Source organism: Poecilia mexicana, unplaced genomic scaffold (genome assembly GCF_051168715.1).
Source record: "Poecilia mexicana isolate PSO_F unplaced genomic scaffold, ASM5116871v1 scaffold_22, whole genome shotgun sequence".
Classification (NCBI taxonomy): domain Eukaryota; kingdom Metazoa; phylum Chordata; class Actinopteri; order Cyprinodontiformes; family Poeciliidae; genus Poecilia; species Poecilia mexicana.
In genome coordinates this window covers 3,689,392-3,715,439 of record NW_028263391.1, presented here as the reverse complement: position 1 = coordinate 3,715,439, position 26,048 = coordinate 3,689,392, and the positions used below count along the sequence as shown (strand labels likewise).

Genomic DNA, 26,048 nt, shown 5'->3' with positions numbered 1-26,048 from the left:
TCAAGTCAGCTTAAATAAGAACTTAATTTTAGATACATGAATTTAAGAAGTACTGGAATAAATGTACTTTTTCTCACTAAAGCAAGGACAAGGACATTTCTTTTAATCTGCCCTTTTCTCTCTGAGGAAGATGTTTAGAAAAGTTTCCTGGCAACAAGTCAATGATTGTTTGGTGTTCAGGTCTGAGCTGTGGGAATCTGCAGAGTACTTTGGAGGTGTGGATGGCTTTTTTCTTCTGTGTGGTAAATATTTGAGTATCTTCTGGTGTTGAATCCTGATATAGTGGAGCTGTTGTCAGTTGGTTGCTATGGCAACAAGTCTGTGCGTCGCATAGCCGATACACATAGTGTGGAAAAAAAAAAAAAAAAAAGAATATGAGTGTTTTTGAGTTGTTTTTCATTTTTCACTGGCTTTTATCTGGGTGTGCTGCACTAAATAATACTCTCACCTCCAGGTTCTTTTTCTGTTGTCCAGCATTGTGCATACACAAAATTTCTGGATGTAGAACAAAAATATAACATGTCTATAAGCTCCATCTGGATGTCTGTAGCTGCTCTCTTCATGTCAAAACCAAATGGTTTACAGTGCCAGGCATTTTTTTTTTTTTTGCACTTCAAAGTAAGTGAAGCACTGTGTGAACTCACTGTGCCATGTACTCAGCTTATCACCAAACGGTGTTAACTTGGTTTGCCATTGTTTGGCATGAAGTAGGTGTTGTGGTGCATTGTGGGATATGTAGTTTAATTGGTAAGGAAAGACCTAACAAGGCACTTTACTTGTAAAGCACATTTCAGGACTATGGTGATTCAAACTGCTTGAACGTAAAACAGCAAACAAGCAAAACATTACATTGCAAAGTAAGCAAACTACAGTTTAATATTCCAGCTATTATGAGTCAAAGGAATCTCTAACCAAGCAGGTTTTTAGTTTTAAATGAACTTAGTGTTTCAGCATTATTGCAGCTTTCTGGATGTTTGTTCCAGATTAGAGAAGCATAAAAACTGAATCCTGCTTCTCATTGTTTGGTTCTGGTTCTGGGGATACTGGAACCAGAACACTTGAGAGGTCTGGAAGGTTGATACAACAACAGCAGGTCTTTAATGTATCGAGGTGCTAAGCCATTCAGTGATTTATAAACCAACAACAGTATTTTAAAGTCTGTTCTCTTAGTTGAAGGACTTTAGAACTGGGTGATATGCTCCATCTTCCTGGTTTTAGTCAGAACGCCAGAATCGGCAATCTGATTTTTTATTTTTATTTTTGGAAAACCTGTAAAGACACTGTTGCACTAATCAATGCAACAAAAGATAAACACAAAGATGAGTTTCTCAAGAATCCTGGAGATGTTCTTCAGGTGACAGAAGACTGACTTTGTAACTGCCTTTATGTGCCTCTGAAGGTTCAGATCAGAGTTCATCACTACACCCAGATCGCTGGTTTTTAGCTGTAATAACTGAAGCTGTGCGTTGACTCGACTGATCCAGACATAATAACTTCAGTTTGTTCACTGCTTAAATGGGTTCATGGTCACCTGGTGACATCGTAATGTACATCTGTGTATGATCTGCGTCGCCATAGCAACTAATCTTATTACTTGTTATAATATGAGCTAGCGGGGGCATGTAGATATTAAATAAGTGAAGCCCAGGATGGAACCCTGGGAGTCATTAATATCACACCTATGGAATCATCTTAGAAAATAAAACAATGCGTCTCAGCCTGGATGAGGCCCAGAGGACTTGAGCTTGACAGTTGGGAAATTGTGTCAGCACTTGAAAATTGATGTTCAGAGATGCTCTCCATACAGCCTGACTGAAAACAACAGAAAAAAAAAAACATTTCCGTCTCCAGACGTGCAAAGCTGGAAAAACAGACTTACAGTTGTGATGATGGTGAGAGGTAAGTTCGACAAAATATTGACTCAGAAAGGCTGAATGCAGAAGCATGCCACACTTTTCAAATACTTGTTTGAAAAAAAAAAAAAGATAAAATAATGTATTATTTTCCTTCCACTACACTGGCTTGTATTACTCTATTAGACTAAACCCCAAAAGATGCAGTTAGATCTGCATTTGTAATGTAACAAAATACATTAAAAAAATGTGAGGTAGAAATCCTTTGGCGATGCACTTTACTCTATTTCCTTTAACGAAGCTGAGTTTTAAAGAAATAACAAATCGAGATGTAAAGTCGACGTTCTTTGAAATCAGCTCTCAGTGATCCAGTAAGGAAAAAAAAGAAAAACTGTATTACAGAGATGCAGAAAAGAAATGTGAAAATTAAGCCAGCTTACAGAAAAAATTTGACTTTTTTGTGGTTAGATATGTCAGACAAAAAATAAAAAATAAAGGTTTTTTTTGGATGTCTAACGTTCAGGTATTTTGTCTGGTAGAGAAATTCAGAGGACTCGCCCTGCAGCTGTTTTGTGTGAGTCATCCCAATATCTCCTCGTGACACAGGAGAGCCTTAAATCAAATCCTACAGTAACTACCGGGTTCCCAAATATCAGCCGGCCATCGTCGTGATGTGACGGTAACAATCTCATACTTGTGCTCTTTATCTGCTGACCTCATCTGTGAGAAGGCACCAATTTCAGTGTATTTAGTTTGTCTTGCATCAGGGCGATCCCTCAGCGCTTGACATCAGCTGAACCTTGCCGTGTTGTTGCCTTGCCTGCTTCCCCCCTCCGAGCCTCAGACCCACTGGCTGACGCTCCGACTTTCAAATCACCTTGTGCGGGAGCAGCTACAGCTCACCAGCAGGAACCCTGGGTTTGTTTCAAAATATAATAGCGTCAATTCAGCAAGTTTGTTATTTACTCACATATTTTCTTACTTTAGGTAGGTAATTCTTTTAAATCTGGGTTTTGTCTTACAACCTTTTGGTCTGAACAGAATATTGAATCTGAACAAACTGCATGTGAGGCTAACTCTGCTAACATAAAGCGTGCAAATATGTGGAAGGAACGAGAGCCGAGGGCTTCGTTTTGTTTGATACGGTTCAAACGTTTGCGATGTTCCACGGCCGCCTTTGAGGTGAGCTCGGAGCGGTGACATTACGCAGACTCCCACTCCGAAGCATCTTTGCATCATTAAAAAGTTTTAAACTTCTGCGATTTGCGTTCTGAGAACAGAATTAGCTCCATATGCCGGAGAGCAGCTGCTCACATATAGTGTTTGGTATATTTAGGCTGATATGTGTGCTCCAAAGCTAGATATTTATATAAGTTGTATGTCCTGGTGTGTATCGCAGTGACACACACTCTTAACACTTTCAAAAGATGTGTGCTGTAAAGAGGAAGTAGCACGTATAGAACTGGTCAGATGCTTACACATATCGCATTTTCTGGCTTTACTGATACGAGGGGTTTGTTTTTCAATCAGTGTTTCCCCAAACATCATCCAAGGAATGTCCTGTCAAATATGTAGACATGCAATACAAGTATTTGTTTAATAACTGTTTAATGTATTTTGTTTTTATTAAAGGTCATTACCAATCTATTGTTCTACAGACTGCTGTTGTTAAAAGGAAGTAAGGGTGCACAGTTTGCACATATTTAAAAAGCCTGACTGATTTTGGCGTACACCGATTTGTTTCTATAGCAAAAAAGTTGCAAAGTTGGCAATAGTAGGCCGACTATAGTGAAACGCAGCTTTCTCTCAGACCCTTGTGGTGGTAGAAAAGACTGGTGGATAAGTTTGGCTTCAACCGATTGTCGATCACCCGAAAGTAAAGATATTGGGAATGATCAATCTGCACAGCCCCACCAAAACATTTCCCCCAGCCCCAAGGCCAAGACCCCCGAGGAAACACTGCTCACGGTGGACGAATGAAGACATTTTAAATATACAAAATAAATAAAATAACAGAAAAAGCAAATTAAATGAATTCTGAAGTCTCTGTAGAGAAAATTATCTTTCCGTGCTAACACATAAAAGGGATAGTTGAGACCAAAACACCAGACTGAAGACCAATTTTGGTAGAAAGAGAGAGAGAAAAAAACGATAAATCGAGCAAATGAAAATTATTGCGTTTGTTTTAGTTTGTCATGTGATTAATTGATTTATTGGTTATGGTGACAGGCCTAGTTTTCACACCTGATGGACTCCGTTCGACTGGGGGCCAACATTTATATTTATTGTACAGTTTTGGCTTAATTACAGCTATGAGTGAGTTGTTCTTTCAGCAAATGGCATGTTTTACCGACTGTATAATCCAGTTAATGATTAATCGATTACTAAATTCGTTGACGATGACTTCAATAATCGATTCAACGCGATTAATCATTTCAGCGCTAATGGCGTTCATGCCAATGATGAGTTTATGTAAATCACAGAACCCGCTCTGCGGAGCGGGGCAGAACCTTACAGGTGGCCCACAGCAGAAACCTTTAACATGCCAACATGAGTCACCGTTTGGTCGTCGCACACGTTTGCTCACAATTGAGCTTCCAGACCAGCCTCTGCTAATGATCCCCCACGACGATGACGGCGGGTAATGCTTACATACCAACAATAATGTAATTGCATTCATATTTTTGATAAAAGGTTGCCTAATAAAGACAGCCATGCTCATCTGCAGCAGGGGGCCTTCTGCGACTCTGCTGAGTGAATCGCTGTATTACAGGAAGGGGAATAATTGGCTGAGGGAGACAGGGAGATCCAATGCAAGTATATTCCATCTTGACTGCTATGGCTGCACATACTAATTGGGAGTCTCTCCTTGGCTTGAAGGTAATGAAACTGCTGTTATAACAGACAGAAAAGTTCATTATTTATATCCGAACACAGTGCAGCGTGAGAGCTGGGAGCGGTTTTTGTGTCTGCGCTGCAGTTTCAACATCTTCTTTAAACGGGAAGATGCACATCTGTGGTAAAAATTGTCTTGGAAATGCATTTTATTGCAATAAATTGGAAAATTGGGATCCCATTCAAACTTTAGCTCAATAGAATAGAATATTATCATTGTAACAATGAAATTTGGGTGCAATTCTCCCAATTTTTTAAAAGTGAAAAACAATGTTTCACTTAAAAAAAGACCATTATGACTACATTTTTACCATATGTTTGCAATTATCTCTTGAAGAAAAGATCATCATTTCCGCCCCCTATTTTAATGTATTGCTTAGAATTTCTGTTTTTGATGCATCAGGCTCACCCATTTCTTGAAAGAAGTATCCATTCTTGGACATCCCAGATGGAGGCGCCTCTGCAAGAGCAGCACAGGAAAAGAAAGAGTGTTTATGGAGGGAAATCTGATCAACAATAAAAAAGACCCAGGATGCAACACCATTTGTTGTAATTATGTGGTAATTGTTAATATGGGAAATGGTTCTAAATACAAATAGGCATCATTATGCTGTCTTATGTGTGTGTGATTTGGCGCTGGTGTGTTCTCAGAAACATTCTGTTTATTTGGAACAAAAACCTCCCACCTTTAAAAAAAAAAAATAAAAAAATCAAATTTTGTTCATTTAGTCAGAACCGTGGAACAATCTGCTTTGTGGAGGACAGTAACAAACACACTGAGCAGAATCTGCCAGAGTTGGTTGCTTACTAAGACAAATGTCACCCAAATCAGACTTATTTTTTGAAGGGTTAAGTCTTTTTAGAATAAGTGTGAACACTCAAGATACATCTGTGTTTTGTTTTTTTGTTTTGTTGAGTCATATTTGAGATTCTTCCCAAATATGACTTGTATCCATTCTTTTTGAATGTGATTCCAGCGGGAACAACCAAAGCGATTTTGATACGACTTTGATGTCACTTTCCTTCACAACTGCGGGCCAGCGGGAAGTGTTAGTAGTTAGCAAGATGGACGACAGCTGCGACAGTAATCTGCCCCCCCGTTGCCATCCAATACAACCCAACAGTCCCACTGTTTCTTTGCAGAGACTGTTCGCCTCAAACAAAGTGATAGAATGCCAGAATGCCCCTATTTTTATTTGTGGGATTCCTCCTCAGAGCCTGTTGACACATCATTAATCAGTCCCATCGGCATCATCATCAAAACGGTAACTTTCTCCAGAAATTGTTTAAATATAAAGGGATGGAATTTGATACAGTATGTAGAAATGTCTTAAATAAATGTTCTATTTGTTAAAGTAGTTTTTTTCCACGTCACTCACATGATTTACATAGAATCTCTAGATTGTGTTTCTGAATTAAAAATAGTTCCTGAATCAAATCGTGACCCTAAAAATTGAATCGATGCATACCGACAGATTTGCATCTGTAATTACTGGATGAAGTTGAGAACATATCAATGAAGCAATACATTTGTTGATGAGCTTTTCTAGCCTCACCATTTCCTTTCACCTGTGATAGCAAAGAACACGCATTCATGTTTACAGTTCAACTTTGAGCTTGTATTGGAGCCTTGTGGCCCAGTCATGAAAACAAGCGGATGCGAAACAGAAAAAAAGGAATATCATTGAGGAAATAAATGTTTTTAATTTGTGTAAGTTAAAAAGAAAAAAGTGAAAGTGTTATGCTGCAGTCCAGTTCGTGGTGAACACCGCCCATGAATCCATCAAATTAAACGTGCATGGAAGTAATTGCTGGACTCAACGTGTTATGAACAGCTATGAGTGATTTCATTCCCTCCTAGTTTAAGGTCACACTTTATCTTTGTAATATTGCAGCCACACTCTATAAAAATAAATAAATTAAAGTAATTGATTTGTATCTCAGTCCATTGTTCGGTGCATTGCAAATGTGAGCTAACATGTTGTGTGCTCCAAACGAGAGCAGTGAAGGAGAGTCAAACACATCAATAGGTCTGTCGCAATAAATCAATTAATAGCACGATTAATTAAAACAAGCTCAATTTCTATTCCAGTGATTTATTGTTTTTTTTTTTTTTTTTTCACTCAAAAACTAGACAACTAAAGTCTTCAGTCTGGTGTTTTGGTCTCAACTACATCCTTTTTTTTAAATCTACCCTTTTTTGTAGGACAATTTTGTTTACAGAGACTTCATAATTCATGTTGTTGTTTGGCTTGTTTTGTTTTATTTGTTTTGGATATTTAAAATGTCTTCCAGTTGTAGTGTTAAATGTTCATTAGAATGTAAAGCTTTTTATACGTCTTCAAAAGGAGAAGAATTGTAAATGTATGTTTGTATTTCACATAATCTAGTGTTACTGCACAGTAAAGCGAGGTGATCCATTTTAAATTTTATCCATAAATCTAATTTTCTGTTTTTGAAGATTTTAAGTTTTGGAAAATCTTGATTTCTTTTTCATCAGTGCACTTCTTGGGTTTCCACAGTGATGTTATACTACCATCCTGTTTGACAAGCATGTGGTACAGCTTCTATTTATTTTGACTTTGAAATCAGGCCAACTCAGATAAGGAATAATTGAAATAAAAAACAACTTTTACAGATATTTAAAAACTTTCAAAGACGAAAAATGAGACTTTACTCTTATGCCCAGTGCTACTGTACAATAATTCATATTACATTGTATTAAAAGTGAAGGTTTATGGATATTGCTTTAAGAAAATAAAGTGCAAATGCCCAAAGGTGAACCTTGTGCTGCATAGCAATGATTTTATCGACATTATAAAACAAAAAGACAGGCAAAAAGAAGCGAAATAATGCCTCCAAAAGGATCCAAGACCGACGGGAGACAAGATGAGGACTATGTATCACTCACGCAAGTCAAAGAGTTGCTGAGCCAGCAAAAGCAAATGTATATGGAGTTACTCCAACAACAACAGGACAATTTTAAGGGTTTTGTTAAAATCATTGTGGACACTACTAACACCAGAATGGACGCAATGACACGAGAACTACAGGACATTAAAACCAGCCTGCAATTTACACAGAAAGATATTGACGACATTAAAGTAGAAAGTGCTAAGCACAAGAACCGAAGTGACACGGTGCAGTCAGACATATTTAAAGTATGTGAGGGTATGATGACTATCACTGATAAAATGGAGTACCTTGAGGGGCAATCAAGGAGAAACAATCTGGTTTTTGATGGAATTACTGAATCACCAAATGAGACTTGGGCTGAGACTGAGGAGAAAGTGAAAACTATTTTAAATGAAAAACTAAACTTTCAACATAAGGTTGATATTGAGAGAGCTCACCGCACCGGTAAACATAGAGGAGACAGACCCAGGCCCATTGTTGTCAAATTTTTACGATACAAGGACAGATCAACTATTCTGCAGAGCACCAAGGCACTTAAGGGATCTAAGATTTTCATTAACGAAGACTTCACGGATGCAGTAAGGAAAAGGAGGGCGGAACTAATGCCGGACTTAAAAGCAGCGCGTCAAAGAGGGGACATCGCTTACCTACGTTATGATAAGTTGATCACCCATCCACGTACTAGTACCCCTAAATTATCCAACAATGTATGACAGACAGCCAGACATAGCTGACGTTCACTTCTGAAAGAGAAACATGAAACAGATCATGGCCTATGAGGATATAGAGCTACCAGTATTCCAACACAGAAACTATCATCAGCAAGATATTGAAACTGACATTGATCCTGATAACAACTTCTACAATGTCAGCAATGATAGTTGTCACTATTACAGCGATGATCAGTTCAACAACAGCATTAAAACAGAACAAAAGCTGTCAATAATTCACTTTAATAGCAGAAGCCTTTATGCAAATTTTGACAGCATCAAACAATACCTCCAACAACTTTCACAGACCTTCAATGTTATTGCCTTATCAGAAACTTGGCTCAATAGTGATAAGGGCATAGATTTTGAAATAAATGGTTATGAAATGGTTTGTAAGAACAGAGAAAACAAAAATGGAGGGGGAGTAGCTTTATATGTTGACAAGAAGATTAATTATAAGTTGATCGAAACAATGTCAACTGTGATGGACAACATGTTTGAATGTGTGACTATAGAAATACTCGTGGAAAAAAGGAAAAATGTCTTAGTGAGTTGCATTTATAGAGCCCCTGGATCAAACATTGAAGTACTCAACAACTGGATAGAAGAAAAATTTATAACAATTAATCAAAAAATAACATTTTTCTGTGGGGATTTCAATATTGACCTTCTCAATCCAAATAAACATAGAATGACTGAAGAATTTATTAACACCATGTTCAGTTTAAGCCTGTATCCTAAAATCACCAGGCCCAGTCGCATTACATCGCACTGCGCTACCTTAATTGATAATATTTTTACAAATGTGCTGGAAAATAATTTAACTAGTGGAATATTAATGAATGACATAACTGATCACTTACCAGTGTTCATAGTCTACGACTGTAAGTGCAAAACAGACGATCAAAAAATAGAGACGCATTACAGACGGGTTACGTCTGAAGAGACACTAAAAGCTCTACAAGCTGAGTTGTTGGCCTACGATTGGAGATTAATATATAAAATGAATGATGTGAATTTAGCATATGAAGAATTTTTAAAAACATTTAAAATATTATATAACAAGCACTGCCCAATCAAACAATATAACAGGAAAAGCAATCAAAAAAATGAACAGTGGATCACAAAAGGAATACAAAAGGCATGTAAAAAGAAAAACAAACTTTATAGAGAATTTCTAAAACATAGAACGTCTGAATCAGAAAACAAATATAAGAAATATAAAAATAAGTTAACTAATATTATAAAAACATGTAAAAAGGACTATTATCATAAATTACTGGATAGGAATAAAAACAACATTAAGGAAACATGGAATATTTTAAATAGAGTTATTAGAAAATCTAACAATAACAACTATCCAGACTATTTTATAGATAATGAACAGAATATTACTGATTTGAAAAGTGTCGTCAATAATTTCAATAGATTTTTTGTTAATATAGGACCTCAATTAGCAGAAAAAATACCGACTACAAAAACTGCAACTCAGCAATATCTAATTGAGAATAATCCCAGCTCCTTATATCTCAACCCTGTACTAGAAGAAGAAATCATAAACATTGTGAATAACTGTAAAAATAAGACTTCCACTGACTGTGATGATCTGGACATGAAAACTATTAAAATAGTAATTAAAGGAATCTCTAAACCACTAACTTATATTTGCAATTTATCATTTCAAACAGGATTATTTCCCAACAAAATGAAAATAGCTAAGGTCAAACCAATGTATAAAACTGGCAACAAACACCTCTTCACTAACTACAGGCCTGTCTCTCTTCTCCCACAATTTTCTAAAATCCTGGAAAAACTCTTTAAGAAAAGACTGGAACAATTCATAGAAAAACATTCGCTACTTATTAGCAGTCAATATGGATTCAGAGCAAACCGGTCAACATCGCTGGCTGTAACTGACTTAATAGAAGAAATAACCAACGCAACAGATAGTAAGAAACTGGCAGTAGGGATATTTATAGATCTAAAGAAAGCTTTTGATACAATAAATCATGAAATCTTACTTAAAAAATTAGAACGCTATGGAATTAGGGGAGTAGTTTCTGACTGGATGAGGAGTTATTTAAAGAGCCGGAAACAATTTGTGAAATTGGGAGATGTGGAATCTGATTGGCAGGAGACTGTCTGTGGAGTACCACAAGGATCAGTATTGGGACCAGTTTTATTTAATCTTTATATAAATGATATCAGTAAAGTGTCCAATGTATTAAAATTTATCTTATTCGCTGATGACACAAATATTCTAGCCTCTGGCGACAATTTAGAGCATCTTCTCTCAACAGTCACTTCAGAGATTAGTAAGTTAAAGATATGGTTTGACCATAACAAATTATCCCTAAATTTGGACAAGACGAAAATCATGGTCTTTGGGAACTGTTATAAAAATACTGAAATCCAAGTTCAAATAGAGGACGTAACTCTACAAAGGGTTTTTGCTAATAAGTTCCTCGGTCTAATAATAGATGACAAAATCAGTTGGAAACCTCATATTAAACATTTACAGAGTAAACTCAGTAGAAGTATATCCATATTGGCTAGAGCTAGACATGTATTGAATGCTAAATCACTTCATATTCTATATAACTCTCTGATTTTACCATATCTATCATATTGCTGTGAAGTGTGGGGAGTTAATTACAAGAGCTCTTTACATCCGGTAACCGTCCTACAGAAACGAGCCATTAGAATCATCCATAATGTCGGTTATTATGAGCATACAAACCCACTCTTCATAAAATCCAGAATTCTCAAATTTGACGAGCTTGTAGAATTTAAAATGGCTCAGTTTATGTTCAAAGTATCTAAAAAGTTGTTACCTGAGCACATACAGAGCACGTTTTCTGAAAGAGAAGGGGGGTATAACTTAAGGGGTCACTCAAACTTCAAGATCCGCAATTTTAGAACAACAAGAAAAAGCTTCTGTATTTCAATTAAAGGTGTAAAGTTATGGAACAAGTTACATGAAGATTTAAAACAAAGCAATAGTTTAACACAATTCAAAAGAAAGTACAAAGAGGTAATTTTCAATAGATACACATATGGGTGACAGAAAGCAATAAGGTGTGTATTGCAGATAACTTGGTGTAAGGGTTTAGAAAGACAAACCAGCATAAAATGGGAAAATGTATAGGTAAATATTAGTAACTGTTACTTCTGACTGCCACTTTGATTGTGATTTTTTTAATGACAGTAGGACTCTAAAGTTTCAAGTGTTTAGGGGGTAGGAGTTTATAAGTTCTCACTTCTTCCTACCCCATTTTGAGCATGATATGTTAACTGAAACAAAAAAATCTGTATTTTCTCTTCTTTCTTATGCACTTCTTGTTACTGTGCACTATTTTATTTTTATATTTGTATCATGTTCGAATAAAATTTCAAATTTCATTTCATTTCATTTCATTTCAAAAACACTGCAGGGGGAAACTGGTCTAACCAAAAACACTGCATCAGTGCTCCTCTAACCTGCTCTATCTTCAAATTCAAAACAAGAAGCAACAGATAAAAAAAAAAACAAATTCCTTTATGAAAAACAGTCAACAGAAATCCAAGGACGTCAATCTGTTGATATGAAAACCACAAAAGCAAAACATATACGACACACAAACACATTCTTTTCATCAGTAAAGGTCTCGACTCCAGGAAAATAGTCGGTGATAATCCACAGTGAGCTTTGCTTCCAGGCAAGCAATCATTTTTGCGAGTGTAGTGTGTTTTCAAAACGGTGTATATCTCGGTTTGGAATTAAACCTATAATCTGGCAGAGCCCTTGATTACAAATGCAGTGAAGTAATTTAGAGTACAACATTTTGGAGTGTTAGCTGTGGATGTGTGCAGCACGTGGATGGCACAAGGAGGCGAAGCGGACAGCGGGGGAAGCGTTTGAGGTTATTGAGACGTGAGACGTGAGCATGTTGAGGGCAGAGAAAGTGACGGGATGTTTCACTGTCTTTTCTTACATGGTACAGCAGTGTGTTTGATCAGATGTTCCAACAAAACAGATGTTCCCTCTTCTGACCTCTGAGGTCTGAGCCATGCCAGGCAAAATTACATCCCTTCAATTTGATTTATTTGATTTGTATGGAAAAAAAACAAACATGCAGCAAGATAGGCCGACTAATCGTTTAGGATTCAAATTAGGCAAAGATAACATTTGTAGCAGGAGAGAGTCAAATTGATTGCAGAAGTCATGCAAAAATCTTACGGCTGATATCACAGATTTAAACAGAAATCATGTCCAAATTTGTTGCGATAAGGGGAACACTATTCATTCTTTCACTACTTTCAGTATTGGTGAGCTGTTTTAAGATGAAGTTAGACGACAACTACAGCAACGTTTTATCCTTTTAAGCTTTTCACCCATTTCTGTCATCTAACATGTTAGATTAAGTGTTGGCTGCCTTTTGGAAATTTTCGGGTTAAAGGTTTAAATTCTCAAATGTAATCACAGCAGAGGGAAAATCCTTAGACATGAACACTGTTGTGGGAAGAAATAGTAAAGTAGCCTAAAGGCTAAAGTAGCCTAAAGGAGCACACTGATGCATTTTCTGAGTAAATAATCAAGAAGGGCAGAATCATTTGTAGGGGTAAAATGATTATAGTATATATAAAAAAAAAATTCCCCTCTCACCCTCCGTGGGTGGTCTCTTTCATCCTCTGAGCTCGGGTCCTCTACCAGAGGCCTGGGAGCTTGAGGGTTCTGCGCAGTATCTTGGCTGTGCCTAGAACTGCACATTTCTGGACTGAGATGTCTGATGTTGTTCCTGGGATCTGTTTGAGCCACTGCTCCAGTTTGGGGGTGACTGCCCCGAGGGCCCCGATGACCACAGGCACCACTGTGGTCTTCACCTTCCAGGCCTTCTCCAGTTCCTCTCTGAGGCCCTGGTATTTCTCCAGTTTCTCATGCTCCTTTTTCCTGATGTTGTGGTCACTTGGTATTGCTACATCCACCACAACGGCTTTCCTCTGTTCTTTATCCACCACCACAATGTCCGGTTGGTTCGACATTACCATCTTGTCTGTCTGGATCTGGAAGTCCCACAGGATCTTAGCTTGGTCATTCTCCACCACCTTTGGGGGTGTCCCCCATTTTGACCTCGGGGCTTCCAGTCCATATTCTGCACAGATGTTCCTGTACACTATGCCCGCCACTTGGTTATGTCGTTCCATGTACGCTTTCCCTGCCAGCATCTTGCACCCTGCTGTTATGTGCTGGACTGTCTCAGAGGCCTCCTTGCACAACCTACACCTTGGGTCTTGTCTGGTGTGGTAGATCTGAGCTTCTATTGCTCTGGTGTTTAGGGCCTGTTCCTGGGCGGCCAGGATGAGGGCCTCCGTGCTGTCCTTGAGTCCAGCTTTCTCCAGCCATTGGTAGGATTTCCTGATATCAGCCACTTCAGTTATTTGTCGGTGGTACATCCCATGTAGGGGCTTGTCTTCCCATGATGGTTCCTCCAGCACCTCATCCTCTGTTCCCCATTGCCTGAGACATTCGCTGAGCACATCGTCCGTTGAGGCTTTGTCCTTGATGTATTTATGGATCTTAGATGTTTCATCCTGGACAGTGGCTCTCACACTCACTAGTCCTCTGCCTCCTTCCTTACGGCTCGTGTACAGTCTCAGGGTGCTGGATTTGGGGTGGAACCCTCCATGCATGGTTAGTAGCTTCCGAGTCTTAACATCCGTGGCCTTCATCTCTTCCATTGGCCAGCTAATTATTCCAGCAGGGTATCTGATTACTGGTAAGGCATAGCTGTTTATTGCACGGATCTTGTTCTTGCCATTGAGCTGGCTTCTCAGGACTTGCCTTATTCGTTGGAGGTATTTGGCTGTGGCTCCTTTCCTTGTGACCTCATCGAGGTTGCCATTTGCTTGTGGTATTCCCAGGTACTTGTAGCTGTGCTCTATGTCTGCTATCGTTCCCTCTGGGAGTGAGACCCCTTCTGTGCGGACGACCTTCCCTCTCTTTGTAACCATCCGGCCACACTTCTCTAGTCCGAATGACATCCCAATGTCAGTGCTGTAGATCCTGGTGGTGTGGATCAGTGAGTCGATGTCTCGCTCGCTCTTGGCGTACAGCTTGATGTCATCCATGTAGAGGAGGTGACTGATTGTGGCCCCATTCTTAAGTCGGTATCCGTAGCCAGTCTTGTTGATGATTTGGCTGAGGGGGTTCAGGCCTATGCAGAACAGCAGTGGGGACAGAGCATCTCCTTGGTATATGCCACATTTGATGGACACTTGTGCAAGTGGTTTGCACAAGTATATATATATATACTTGTGCAAAATACTTGTATATATATACAAGTATATATATATATATATATATATATATATATAATGACTCAAAAGAAACTTGACTTTATAATTTAAACACCTTGATATTGGGCCTCTGACTCTTTAAGAAACCCTGTAGTTGCTGTGTAACAACCTAAATTATATAAATCCAGACTCTCAATCAAGTAATTTGCCATGTTGAAAACTATTCCTGTAATGATACATTTTGTTGGATGATAAATTGTCCCAGAACTTACTACGATAAATTATAATATTGTTGTTTTGAGAACATTCTCCAGCAATGATGCAAGAACAAATCCTCAAAGATCGATAAACGTTAAACTCTAATGAACAAATATCCAAAATAAATCAACAAAACAACAGAAACAAAATCAATTATTAAGTCTCTGAACAAAATTGTCCTTCAAAAATAAGAGCCAGTTGAGACCAAAACACCAGACTGAAGTCTTTTCTCATCCAGTTTTTGATAGAAAGAGAGAAAAGAGAAAATCAAAAATCGTGCAAATGAAAATATTGAACTTGTTTTAATTCACCATGCGATTAATTGATTTATTGCTTATTGCAACAGGCCTATGAAACATTAAGTGGTCTCTTTGGTGCATGTTTTGATTATACTGCTCAGGAACAGGTAAACCTAATTTACATCTGTCTCGGATGGATATTTTTGTTACATCTGTCCACACAGACGCTGTGTGTGTGCGGGCCCGTGTGTGTAAAGTGGCGGTAATCTGGCCTAGAGCACCAGCATGGCGAGAGCCGGCTCTGGATATATTGATAACAAACCTATCTTGTCATTCAATAAATGTTATTATTCTTCTGTAGTAAGTGGTAACAGATGTAGCAAAAAGGGAAAGACAAAGCTGAGCAGATAAACTATCATGAGAGCAAAATAGGAGGAAAATAAACAACACTATTTCAACAAACATAATTCATGACACAGAGATCGCAAAAACAGAGATGCCAAAAGCTACGTCTTCACATATCTGTATCCGGTGTTTATTCCTGTGGCTCTCTGTGCCAGTTTCCTCTGAATGCTTTGGCTCTTTGAACTGTGTCTCGAGTGTTGTGATCAGGAAGATTCATCTGTTTTAGTTGCATTAAGCTGTCTGGCACTGTTAGATGCAGGGAGAGATTTGGAAAGGATTTGAGGAGAATACATACTATCCCTGTGACTTACTTTGCCAGATCGATATAAATAGAGCAGTGACATTTCTGTTGTTTGACACAGGACTTTTATTTTTTACTGTCATCAAATGAAGAGCTTTGTCTTAAATGGGAGTGTTCATGGGAATAAAACTAACCCAAGTTTCATCATTATTTAAAGAGCAAAATATTGTTTTTTTCTCTTGAGAAAAAAAATACTGTTAACACCAAATGAACAACAGCAAAGTTAAAGACTCTGAAAGACTCTGAAACAAAATATTAGTGCAAAACATTTACTTGAATAAACTCACTGCCCTTAATACCCAAACCTGACTAATATTTTAATGCAGGAGTCAGTAAAGCACAGGGATACTGGTGAAGACATTCTGTGATGGTAAAAAAAAAAAAAAAAGCCAAAAAAATAGCAGTTCTCTACTGATGTTTTGTAAATGATGAGATGAAATCTGAAAGGGAAACATTACTGTTTCACAACATAATGCAGTTTATATTTTCACTCATCCATACACAGCTGGACTCTCAGCAAGTTTTTGTCGGCCATTTTGCAATGGCTGAACGTGACAGAATATGTGCCTAAATGGCTAAACTGAATATCTGTTTTGCAAAATCTATTGAGGACGTTGAGAAATCCAGCTCAGGTGAAACCAATGTGTTTTATCTACACATTCAACAAAACACCTTCATTTAAAGCCTGTTCTCCGTTTCAGTTTTCCCATGTGAGACAGTGGAACAAAAATACAAGCAGGGAAGCTTGTTTTGATACGTGAACGAAATGCATGAACATGTAATGCAGAACATCAAAGCGGACACGTGTAGCGGCACTGCAAGGTTTGTGACTTTGGTCTAAATTTAAAATTAGTATTTTTAGATGATTCCTTATGTCTTCAACTGAGGACAAATGCAAGTGTAAAGAAACCTCAATATAGACATGATTTACTAAATTATTTCCCCTACCTACAGTAAATGTCCATATAAAATGTGCTATTTTTTATTCATATACTTATCTTTATCTTAATTTAAACTGCTAAAAATCTAAAAATGCAGAAAAACAAAACACTTAACATTCAGTGATTTTGTTTTGAAAACTTGTGATATTCTTTAAGTCACCAATCGTTGAGCAAACAATATTTTATTCAGGAAGAGGTGCATAAACATGATTATTAAAACACGAGCGACTGACAAAACGACTCTTCCTGCAAGCGAAGCATCAGACCACTTCATGCAGAAAGATGCATGATAACATTTTCAAGAAAGAGGAAGCTGCTGATATGCAGGCAGGAAGTCAGAACTGGTTAGCTTAGTACATGTGTCTCTTTGCTTTCACAGCATGTGGGGTGTGGGAAGTGTTTGTGTCAGAACCAGCCCTTTCATGACTGCCATACATATGCAGAAGCAAGTCACAATTTGATCCAGACAAGTCTTGAAAGTGTGTCTTAATATCCAGAATGGAAAGCTTTTTTTTTTTTCTGGATCGATCTAACTATTAATTCAACCTAAAACGGGGAGAGGGAAAATATTGTACTTGGCTTTGCATTAGATTTTTTTGTTATTATAATTTTTTTAGTCTTTGATTGGCATCCTAACACTGACTACATGAATCAAATGTTGAGACACAAACATTTATACAAGTATTGCACCAACATGAGTGATTGAAACACACCCAAATGTTTGTGGTTTTGCAGCAGCTTGAGTGTGCATCAGCCTGACAAGTGATGCAGAAAGCTGCTGGATGAAGAGAGACAGAGGTTTTCAGCAGGGAAAAGAAATTTGACTTAATATGTTCGCTCGCCAAAACATTCACGCATGTGAGGGTAATTTTGATTGGTTGGAAGTGGATAAACTTCAGGAGAAGCATGAGTCTTTGTTACATCAGAATAAAATAAACTCATTTTCTGCACAGATTGTGACTCATGTACATTTTCACATTCCACAAATTGATGAATACTGTGTGAAAAGCTCTGACTGAAGACACTAATTTAAGCTAGCAATAGGTAAAAGTAGTATGTACCTAAAGGAGCACAGCTCCAATTCTTAAGGAAAAGCATTAAATAAAATACCATAAATTCTCATATTTTGCAGAACAACTTTTGTCATCATACAGGAATAATACAAGACCATGTTTCCCTTGAAGCTCAGATTCTCTCCTTGGTAATATTTCAGGTTTTTGCACAGAGGCAACTTCATGAGTTTCATAACAATAGAGGTTTATTTGGGGTTATGTGAAGTAGTTATGAGCAGCCAGCATTCTACTGCCAGTACACAGCAATGAGAAAAGTCGTGGCTTTTAAGGGGATAGTCTGGATTTATTTTTTATAGTGAGGATTGGTGAAGTTAGCACTAGCAAAATGTGTCCAATACCTGTATTAGACAGGTATTGATAGAAGGTGATAGAAATCACTTCGTAGAAAAGTGAAGAAATCCTCAGCAGTCATATAAATCAAGCGTTTCAATTGATTTAAAGCATTTCTATCAACTCAAACAAAAGAGGCTCTTTCCAGGGAATATTTGAAAATATCACCCGTGTACACGTCACACTAGACTTATCTCATCATTTTCTTGTCAGATGAACAATATAGGCGTTATAACATGAAATTATGTCATAATGTCTGCCATCTGTATATATCCGTCTGATAAACTGTCAGTTTGCAGCAATAATATCCTTAAAAGCATAAGAATATCCTATCCATGATGCTGCTGCATAAATAACATCGTGACACAAAATCAGGACGATTCATTCACTCTTAGCGGACTGGGAATGCCCTGAGAAATCCCACTTGATGGTGCAGATACTGGGGCTGGGACCAGAATACCACACATACTTTGATTAGGCTGTTTACTCAAAACAGAAGCCTGTTTGATTTGGGGTAACCAGAAAAAGATATATATATACTACAGTCGCTGTGTTTTGATTACAAATGTACACAAATCTTTGTCTAGCTCCTGTGAACGGAGCTATACAAATAAATAAGAAATGAAATTAAATCACATGTGAATAAGGTAGTTCACATGATAAGTCATTAAAAGTCATGGCAGTTTAATGAGATATATTAATAATTCAGTTATGGTGCAAGCGTTCATGGTCTATCAGCCATAAGAAGATGTCGGCGTTTCATTAAGACGTTGCAGCGACAAGCCCCGCCTACTTGGGAGTGGCTACGTACGCGTTTTGGGGAAATTGTAGTCGATTTTACAGAGCAGCAATGAATTCAACTGGAATGTCACACAACTTTTTATAAACTGTGATGCTGTGAGCTACACATTATCTGACAAAAAACAAGAACAACCCATCATCCTCCTACCATCCTCTTTGTGGTTTTTGTCAGTAGTAATATCCAACTTTTGATCACGTGACTTATGTGATTAAAAAAAAAATTCCATTGCAGTTCTGCGGAATACATTTATTTCAATATTCCTGAAAAAAACAACTCATCACAGCATAAACTGCTTTTATCAAAAAAACTTTACTTTTTTCAAAATTGTTGTGCTAAGAAAATTTATTTTACTCATTTCAATTTGTGCAGTTCTATGGTCAATGGAAACACAATGTGTTTATTTAGTTGTCAGAATTGAGTAATAACTTGTTACATTTAACTGAGCAACTTTTTGGGAAAAATAAATTTTAGGGGTATTTTTATTTTGCTGTTATTTTATTATGAAGTATTGCTACTCCTGAGTAAAATGTCTGGACGCTCATCCTGCTATGAGTAACTTCATTGAATGAAGAACAAGCTTGTTTTAACCAAAACTCCACCAGACCTGCAGTTTTTCCTAGTTTCATATGCTTTAAATTGAATGAAATTGATTTGGAAAAACTGACTGTTATTTTGTAATTATATTTATTTTAATTATTTTCATTTTGGTCCTTAAAATACCAAAATGTCCACATAACTTTATATTTTGGTCTATTTGATGCAATTTTTAAATATTAAATGATGATTAAACGACTGATTAACTTGATTAACTTCTTCAACTTTTTACTTTTATTTCTTATGTTGTAGTACTGCTCTTTCCTGAATACAATTTTTGGGTGCAGAACCCACCTCTTTTAATTGGACCATTTAAATACTGATTGGTATAAAACAATATTTTAGTACAGCATTCATACACGCTGAACCATTTAATATTGAGATGTCACAGTCCTAAATGTCAATGTGAGTAACACAAAGCAGAGTGACTGGATAGCTGGACGCTAATAATAATAATGTTGATGTGCATTTAACCCCTTTTAACTGGTTACCTACTGGTTGCCTGGCTTTCTGAAGTTAGACAACTAGTTAAAAAAGGAGTTTACCTCAGTATATGGTAACCGCATATTTGTGACCCTATAGCTGTTTTTCTTTCACTACATCTAAGTTTCCATACCAATGTGTTGTGGTATTGTGTGGTATGAGTTTCCACGATAACAGGACTACAGCCTGCCCTGGTGTCACTTGGAAATCACTGCTGTGGCGCGAGCGGCACGTTTTTACTTCCACTTTCGGAGTGGTCGGCTGATTGATGCTTCCTTGGCAGTGGGAGCCTAGATTGGGAGAAAATTACGTGCTCCGAATTCACCGCAAAAGGAAAAGTGGATGGTGAGAACTGACAATAGAAACACAAAATGGACAGGACAATTTGCATTCATTCTCCCTCCGACCAGCCCGAGACCAAGGTGCTTAACTTGCCAGGAGACCGTAGCTAATGACGGTGATAAAGGTTTCCAATTTGAGGCAGTTTGATGAGAGCATATGTAGGAATTCTGAAGAAACATTTGCTGAAATAAATCCACTAAGATTGTCTCATCAAGTTGCAAGAGGGATGTTTGTTCAATCTATGACAACACCAAAAAGCGACAAAGTGCTCACTCAGAGTGCCATAAAATAGTTTTTCATTTCATTTTGATTCCTAAGATCTTCATACCGAAAAGAAGAGTTGAACTGTTTTGTGAAACTGAGAGGAACTTTTTAATTTATTTTAGCACTTTGTTTTATTGAGATGCTTCAATTATTTTTGAATAATGGAATAGGGCTTGACGGACATTTTTTGTCAAAAAATGTTGAACAACAAGGAGTAGATTAGAAGTTTTGTTTGCAGATAGCCACAAGCAATGCATGAGAGATAGCAATGATTGATATGGATTTTAAATGGTGTTGATAATTTGCGGTAGTTAATAAACAAAATAAATAAATAAAAGTGATCATGAAAAATGGCTAAATGAATCATTTATGTCTCTGCACGCAGTTAGAGCCCAACAAACAAATGATGTTCTAAAAGTAAATCCTATCAAATAGTCTGTTTACATATATAAAGCAGTTCAACTACACTAGACATGAACAATAATGTGTCATATTTTTAAATATATTGACGTTGCTAATGCTCTAAGAAATACAATACTGTAAAAAATTGTTCTTCCAAAAAATATGATTTTTTTTTTATCACAACACTTGTTCTATAATCATGATAATTGCCTGTCTTTACGTAGCAAGTATGTGGAATAAGATTTTCTGGTCACATGATATCAATGCAATAGGAACCAACAATTCATATTATAGATTAGAATGGTCCAAACAAAGTCCAGACCACTATCCAAAGGAGGATCTGTAATGGCACTTTTTTGCCACTAATGGGGAAAATGCCTTGAAATTGGGCCTGTGTCTCTTTAAGTCCTGCTCTTTCTCAACCTCCACCTTCAGCACGTCATCACAACATGGCTCCTCTATTTAACCCTTTAGCAACATTTCTAATAACGTTTCACTGAGAAGTAGCTCCTATAATGAGCTCAGCAGACTGGCAGTTCCACCAGGTGTTTGCCAATTGCTGCTGGCTAGTCTGAAGGAGCTGAGTGGGGGAGTCACAGGAAAAGGCTGTCCTGCAATACGGATTGGAAACTCCAGCTCTGAGGAAGAGCCTCATCCTTGCAGGCAGCGCCGTCTCCAACCAGGCGTTTTGCACAGCTGAATGGTTGCCATGGAGATTAACGGATTTCTCAAACATGCATGAAAGAATCAAGGCAACACTCCAGGTATCTTTTTGATGAAGGAATGACATTAAAGTTATGTAAAGCTCAAGTCCCTTTAACTGACAAATGGACACCACATTTTTCACATTTTCATTTGCAAAACATTTTGAAAACCATGTGTCATTATCCTTCCACTTCACAACAATGCAATAATTAATAATGCTGTTAATAAGGAAATGCTTTAGTTTGAATACAGAGCTGACAAATATGATGCTACCATAACTGCAGTATCAATTTGTGCGATATTCAAACTGCAAAGAACTGCTGTAATGGAAGACTTTGTTGTTTACAATACATCAAGAACCATGCATTCAAGTTCTGCATTGCAGTAATGTATCAGGCCTATAGGATAACACTTTTGCCCTTCATACACACTGGTTGTATATTGTTAGCATCTAAAATCCACATTATGAGTGAAGGAGAAGAAAAACTGAAGTCATGAATGTGGGTGAATCATAATCAATATCACAGTATTCAGCAAGAGTATCACAAGTAGATGTTTTCCAGATATGAGGAATAGCAAAACACGTCTACATAATTTAGAAAAATCCTCCAAATTAAAGTAAATATGCAGTCTGAGTTTTAAAAAAATAAATATAATAAATAAACAGGGCAGCAAGAGACCTGCAGGTAAATTTTTATGTAGAAAAGTTTGAGAGTTAGCTCTAATTATGAAAATTTATTCTGATGCTCCTCAAAGACGTATCGCTTCAAACTATTTAAAAAAAAAAGAAAAGAAGAAAAAACCCCACATCATCATGGTTTAAAACTGACTGGACGGATCTAAAAACTGCACATCTTTGATCCCTATTAATACCCGGCCCTAACCTCTGCCATGTCAGCGTGGAACAGAAAACAGAATGGCCTGTAATGAAGCTGGCACCAAGGGAACTCTGGACAGAAACAACATCTAATTGCTGCACCCTGACTCTTTGTTCCTCCACAACTTTCACTTCAGTCTCCCGCAACTTAGCTTCTGTTAAAAATAATCTAAGTTTCCAAGCTGGTTGATCATTGACCATATCCTAACCTACTGGTTTTGCTTTCCATGCTGCATAGACGTATATTTAAAGGAACCACTAACTTCAGTTTTAAGATGAAAAAGAAACCCCACAATTTCATCATTCTGGTGCTTGCATTAAATAGGAAATTAAATTAAAATCACATGTGATTAAGATTGGTCAAATGATAAGTCAATAAAAATTTTTTTAAAAATCATAGCGGCTAAATAAGATATTTCATAAATCAGCCATGGCGCTAATGTTCATATATCTCTGACATATTCTTGCTATCATTCTTGTGGAGTTTAGCAAATATAATTTTGGTAGTTGTGATGTAAAACAAGAAAAGTTTGATCTGATTTCACTCTAGGGAGTAAGAAAAGTTTGAAAAATGGAAAGAAACGACACTAAAAATAATATTCAGACTAACTTAGGTCATGACAGTTGATGCCAGTAACTTTGGACCCTCTTATTGTTTGGATAATCAAAAAATTAGTTTTTTAAAGAATATGTCAAATTCTAAAACTAAAAACACTGCAGATAGATGTGAGACAGATGCTCGAATCCCCAAAGGGGGACGAACCGTGGAATTTACTGGAGAGGTGAGGCTGAGAGTCTTAAGTGAAGAGGGCAAGAGATTAAAAGGTGGCCCCTGCTGTGTTTGTAGGGGAATCTACGAAGGCTGGGCAAGCAAAGAGGAGGAGGCGGGGCCTTTTGTTAGCTAATTGTGCCTCCGGGCTCTCCTGGCACTCATACTTTGGAGCTGTGGTCACTGAGAAAACCCAGGCATGGAGGGAATTCCTTCCGCTCGTGTACACGTTTTAAGGAGCAGGCTCACATTTGGCCTTTATTTGTATTCTTTTTATTCCAAAGGAATTTTAAAGGACTTCAATCGGGGTGGTAATTGCAGACACATTGTAAATGCCTCTGTACAGTATGTGCCGCACTGTACTTTCTGAAAGCAGCAGCGCCACAGGTTAAGCATGTCTGTGTTTTGTAGGCTGTGCATGCCGTCCTCAAACATTTACCTCCATGGAGGTGAGCAAGCTGCAAGATTGGACCTAGACGTGGATGAAAAGGGCAGGAAAAGAGTATGTCTATTGTGCCAAAAGATGATTTAAACACACAAAAAAGTCACCTTTGTTAAAAAAAAAATGGCATAAGCCAATATTTTAAGAATTGATATTGATATTCATCAAATTCCATCTTTTCATATTTAAATACACAGAAAGGTTGGTCATCAAAGAATGAAAATGATTTAATTGCTACAAATGAAACGATAATGGCTTAAAGATCAGATGTTGATGGAGCACTGGTGCGGATGAAGTGGCACCAATGTTTTTCCTGATACTGTTATGGAAATCCAGTTTCTGGCAAATCATTTAGCAACACATTTTGTACCAACATGCTATGCATATTAGCAGACTGACAACAGCAATTATACAAGTTAAAATTTCACATAGAAAGAGCTTTAAAAAAGGATCAAAAAGTGACGTTGCTATGACGGTTTGGCTGCCACTAGTCATTACATTTTAATAACATTGCTTGATTAAACCCCAAATAAGTTTTTGTACAATTTTCTAAAAGTCTAACTTTTTAAGTTACTCATGTTAACATAAAAGATTTGAAAAAGTTTTGTTCAACAAATGTAGAATTATCTCAAAGCATGATGTTAATCATCAGTCTAACATTATTAGCTTATCTAAAGTGGACTACCTGGGCACCTTACCAGCAACCATGTTTGTTTCTTTAGCATCAGTTTGTCAGCAGATATGCTTTGATATCACTAGGAATGTGGTGTGGTGGATGTAATCATCTTTTTTCACCTAAGCAGCTAAAAAAAACACTGGCAGATTTACAATCTAGAGCAAGACGCCATCCTGGAATTAGACAACCAGTGTTAAAAAGATGAAATACCTACAGATAGTTTTAAAAGAGCCATAACAAACCCCATGGAGTGACAGTTTTATCACAAGTCCATCGGGGCGAGTGTTTGCGAGACTCTTATTGGATCACACTTACACTGTCCGTGCATGTTTTTCAACATAAGCATTTTTATGCACTACTTGTTGGTGTTAATTAGATCAGATTTTGAGAAAACAGAATCTGCAAACTGGGAAATTAAAATGCTAAATTTAACATGTTAATTAGCAGAACTGTTAATTTGTATATTCTTGTGTAGGCAAAACAAAAAAAGCCCTGCTAATACTTGCATTACACTGGAACATATAAATAATAAGTAGCTTATCCAATAAACTCTGGATACTGAGAATTTTTTCTACTTTTTAATACCACATTTGGTTGGGTTGACTTACAAAACTAATTGGCAAACTTCCATAAAAAACTACATATATTAGCTCAGATTCACAATAAAAAATGTACTTTAATTATAAGAAAATTTAATATTTGCAAGAACTCATTCTAATTAGTTTATATGTAGATTTTAAATTTATTTGGAGAAAAACATGTTTTTTTCTTTCACATGTATTACTGTATGAACACGTTTCAATAAATGAAATAAAACAAAAAAATAAGCTAGAAATGTAATTCATGTTGTATTCCAAAATTTGAGTAAGTTAAAAACAATTATCACCATAAGCTACAAAAATTATACAATGTTTTCAAACGAGTCCAAAGAAAATAGTGATCCAAAGACAATACAGTATTTAAAAAAGCAAATGATCACTTTGCTTTTTGCAAAAAAGGAAAAAAAATCACAATCATTTAAATGAACTTCATTCTGAAAATGTTTCATTTAACTACATTTTTAAAAATTGGTTTTCCAGTTAATAAAAGCACAACTTCCACCGCCATGACTTTTTTACAGTCATATTTACCACATTAGAAAATTGAGCATTTTTACTAAGACAGACACATTATGCAGATTATTAAACAGAGACTAATGTTTTCACGTCTTTATTTCTGTTAATTGTGTTTTTTGCTTCCAGCTGATGAAAACATGACATTTCAGATTAGAATATTATATCAGACCAATGAGAAATGCAGAAGCCTAGATTTTTTGCATTTTTAATACAGAAATCTAGGCTTAATTTAAAGTATGTTTAACACCGGTTAAACATACTTTGCCATTCTGAAAATCTACTTTTAATCTGAAAAAGAAAATAGTAGTAGTAATAATAATAATAATAATAAGCCTCATTGACATAAATATTCTAACTTGTTGATATGATAGTATATGAGC

The 26,048-nt window shown here is 36.9% G+C and overlaps 1 protein-coding gene across 4 annotated transcripts in view; it reads right to left on the bottom strand.

Moving 5' to 3' along the window:
• The window catches only part of slc4a11 (solute carrier family 4 member 11), a 146,036-nt gene that overhangs the window by 81,977 nt on the left and 38,011 nt on the right, over window positions 1-26,048 (bottom strand). For 3 of the 4 annotated variants that reach the window (XM_088002545.1, XM_088002542.1, XM_088002543.1), the window contains exon 2: window positions 5,158-5,208. The exons of the other annotated variant lie outside the window; for it this stretch is intronic. In XM_088002545.1, coding sequence (XP_087858671.1) covers window positions 5,158-5,208 — 51 coding nt within the window. The remainder of the gene's footprint in view (window positions 1-5,157; window positions 5,209-26,048) is intronic. 4 annotated transcript variants of the gene reach the window in all.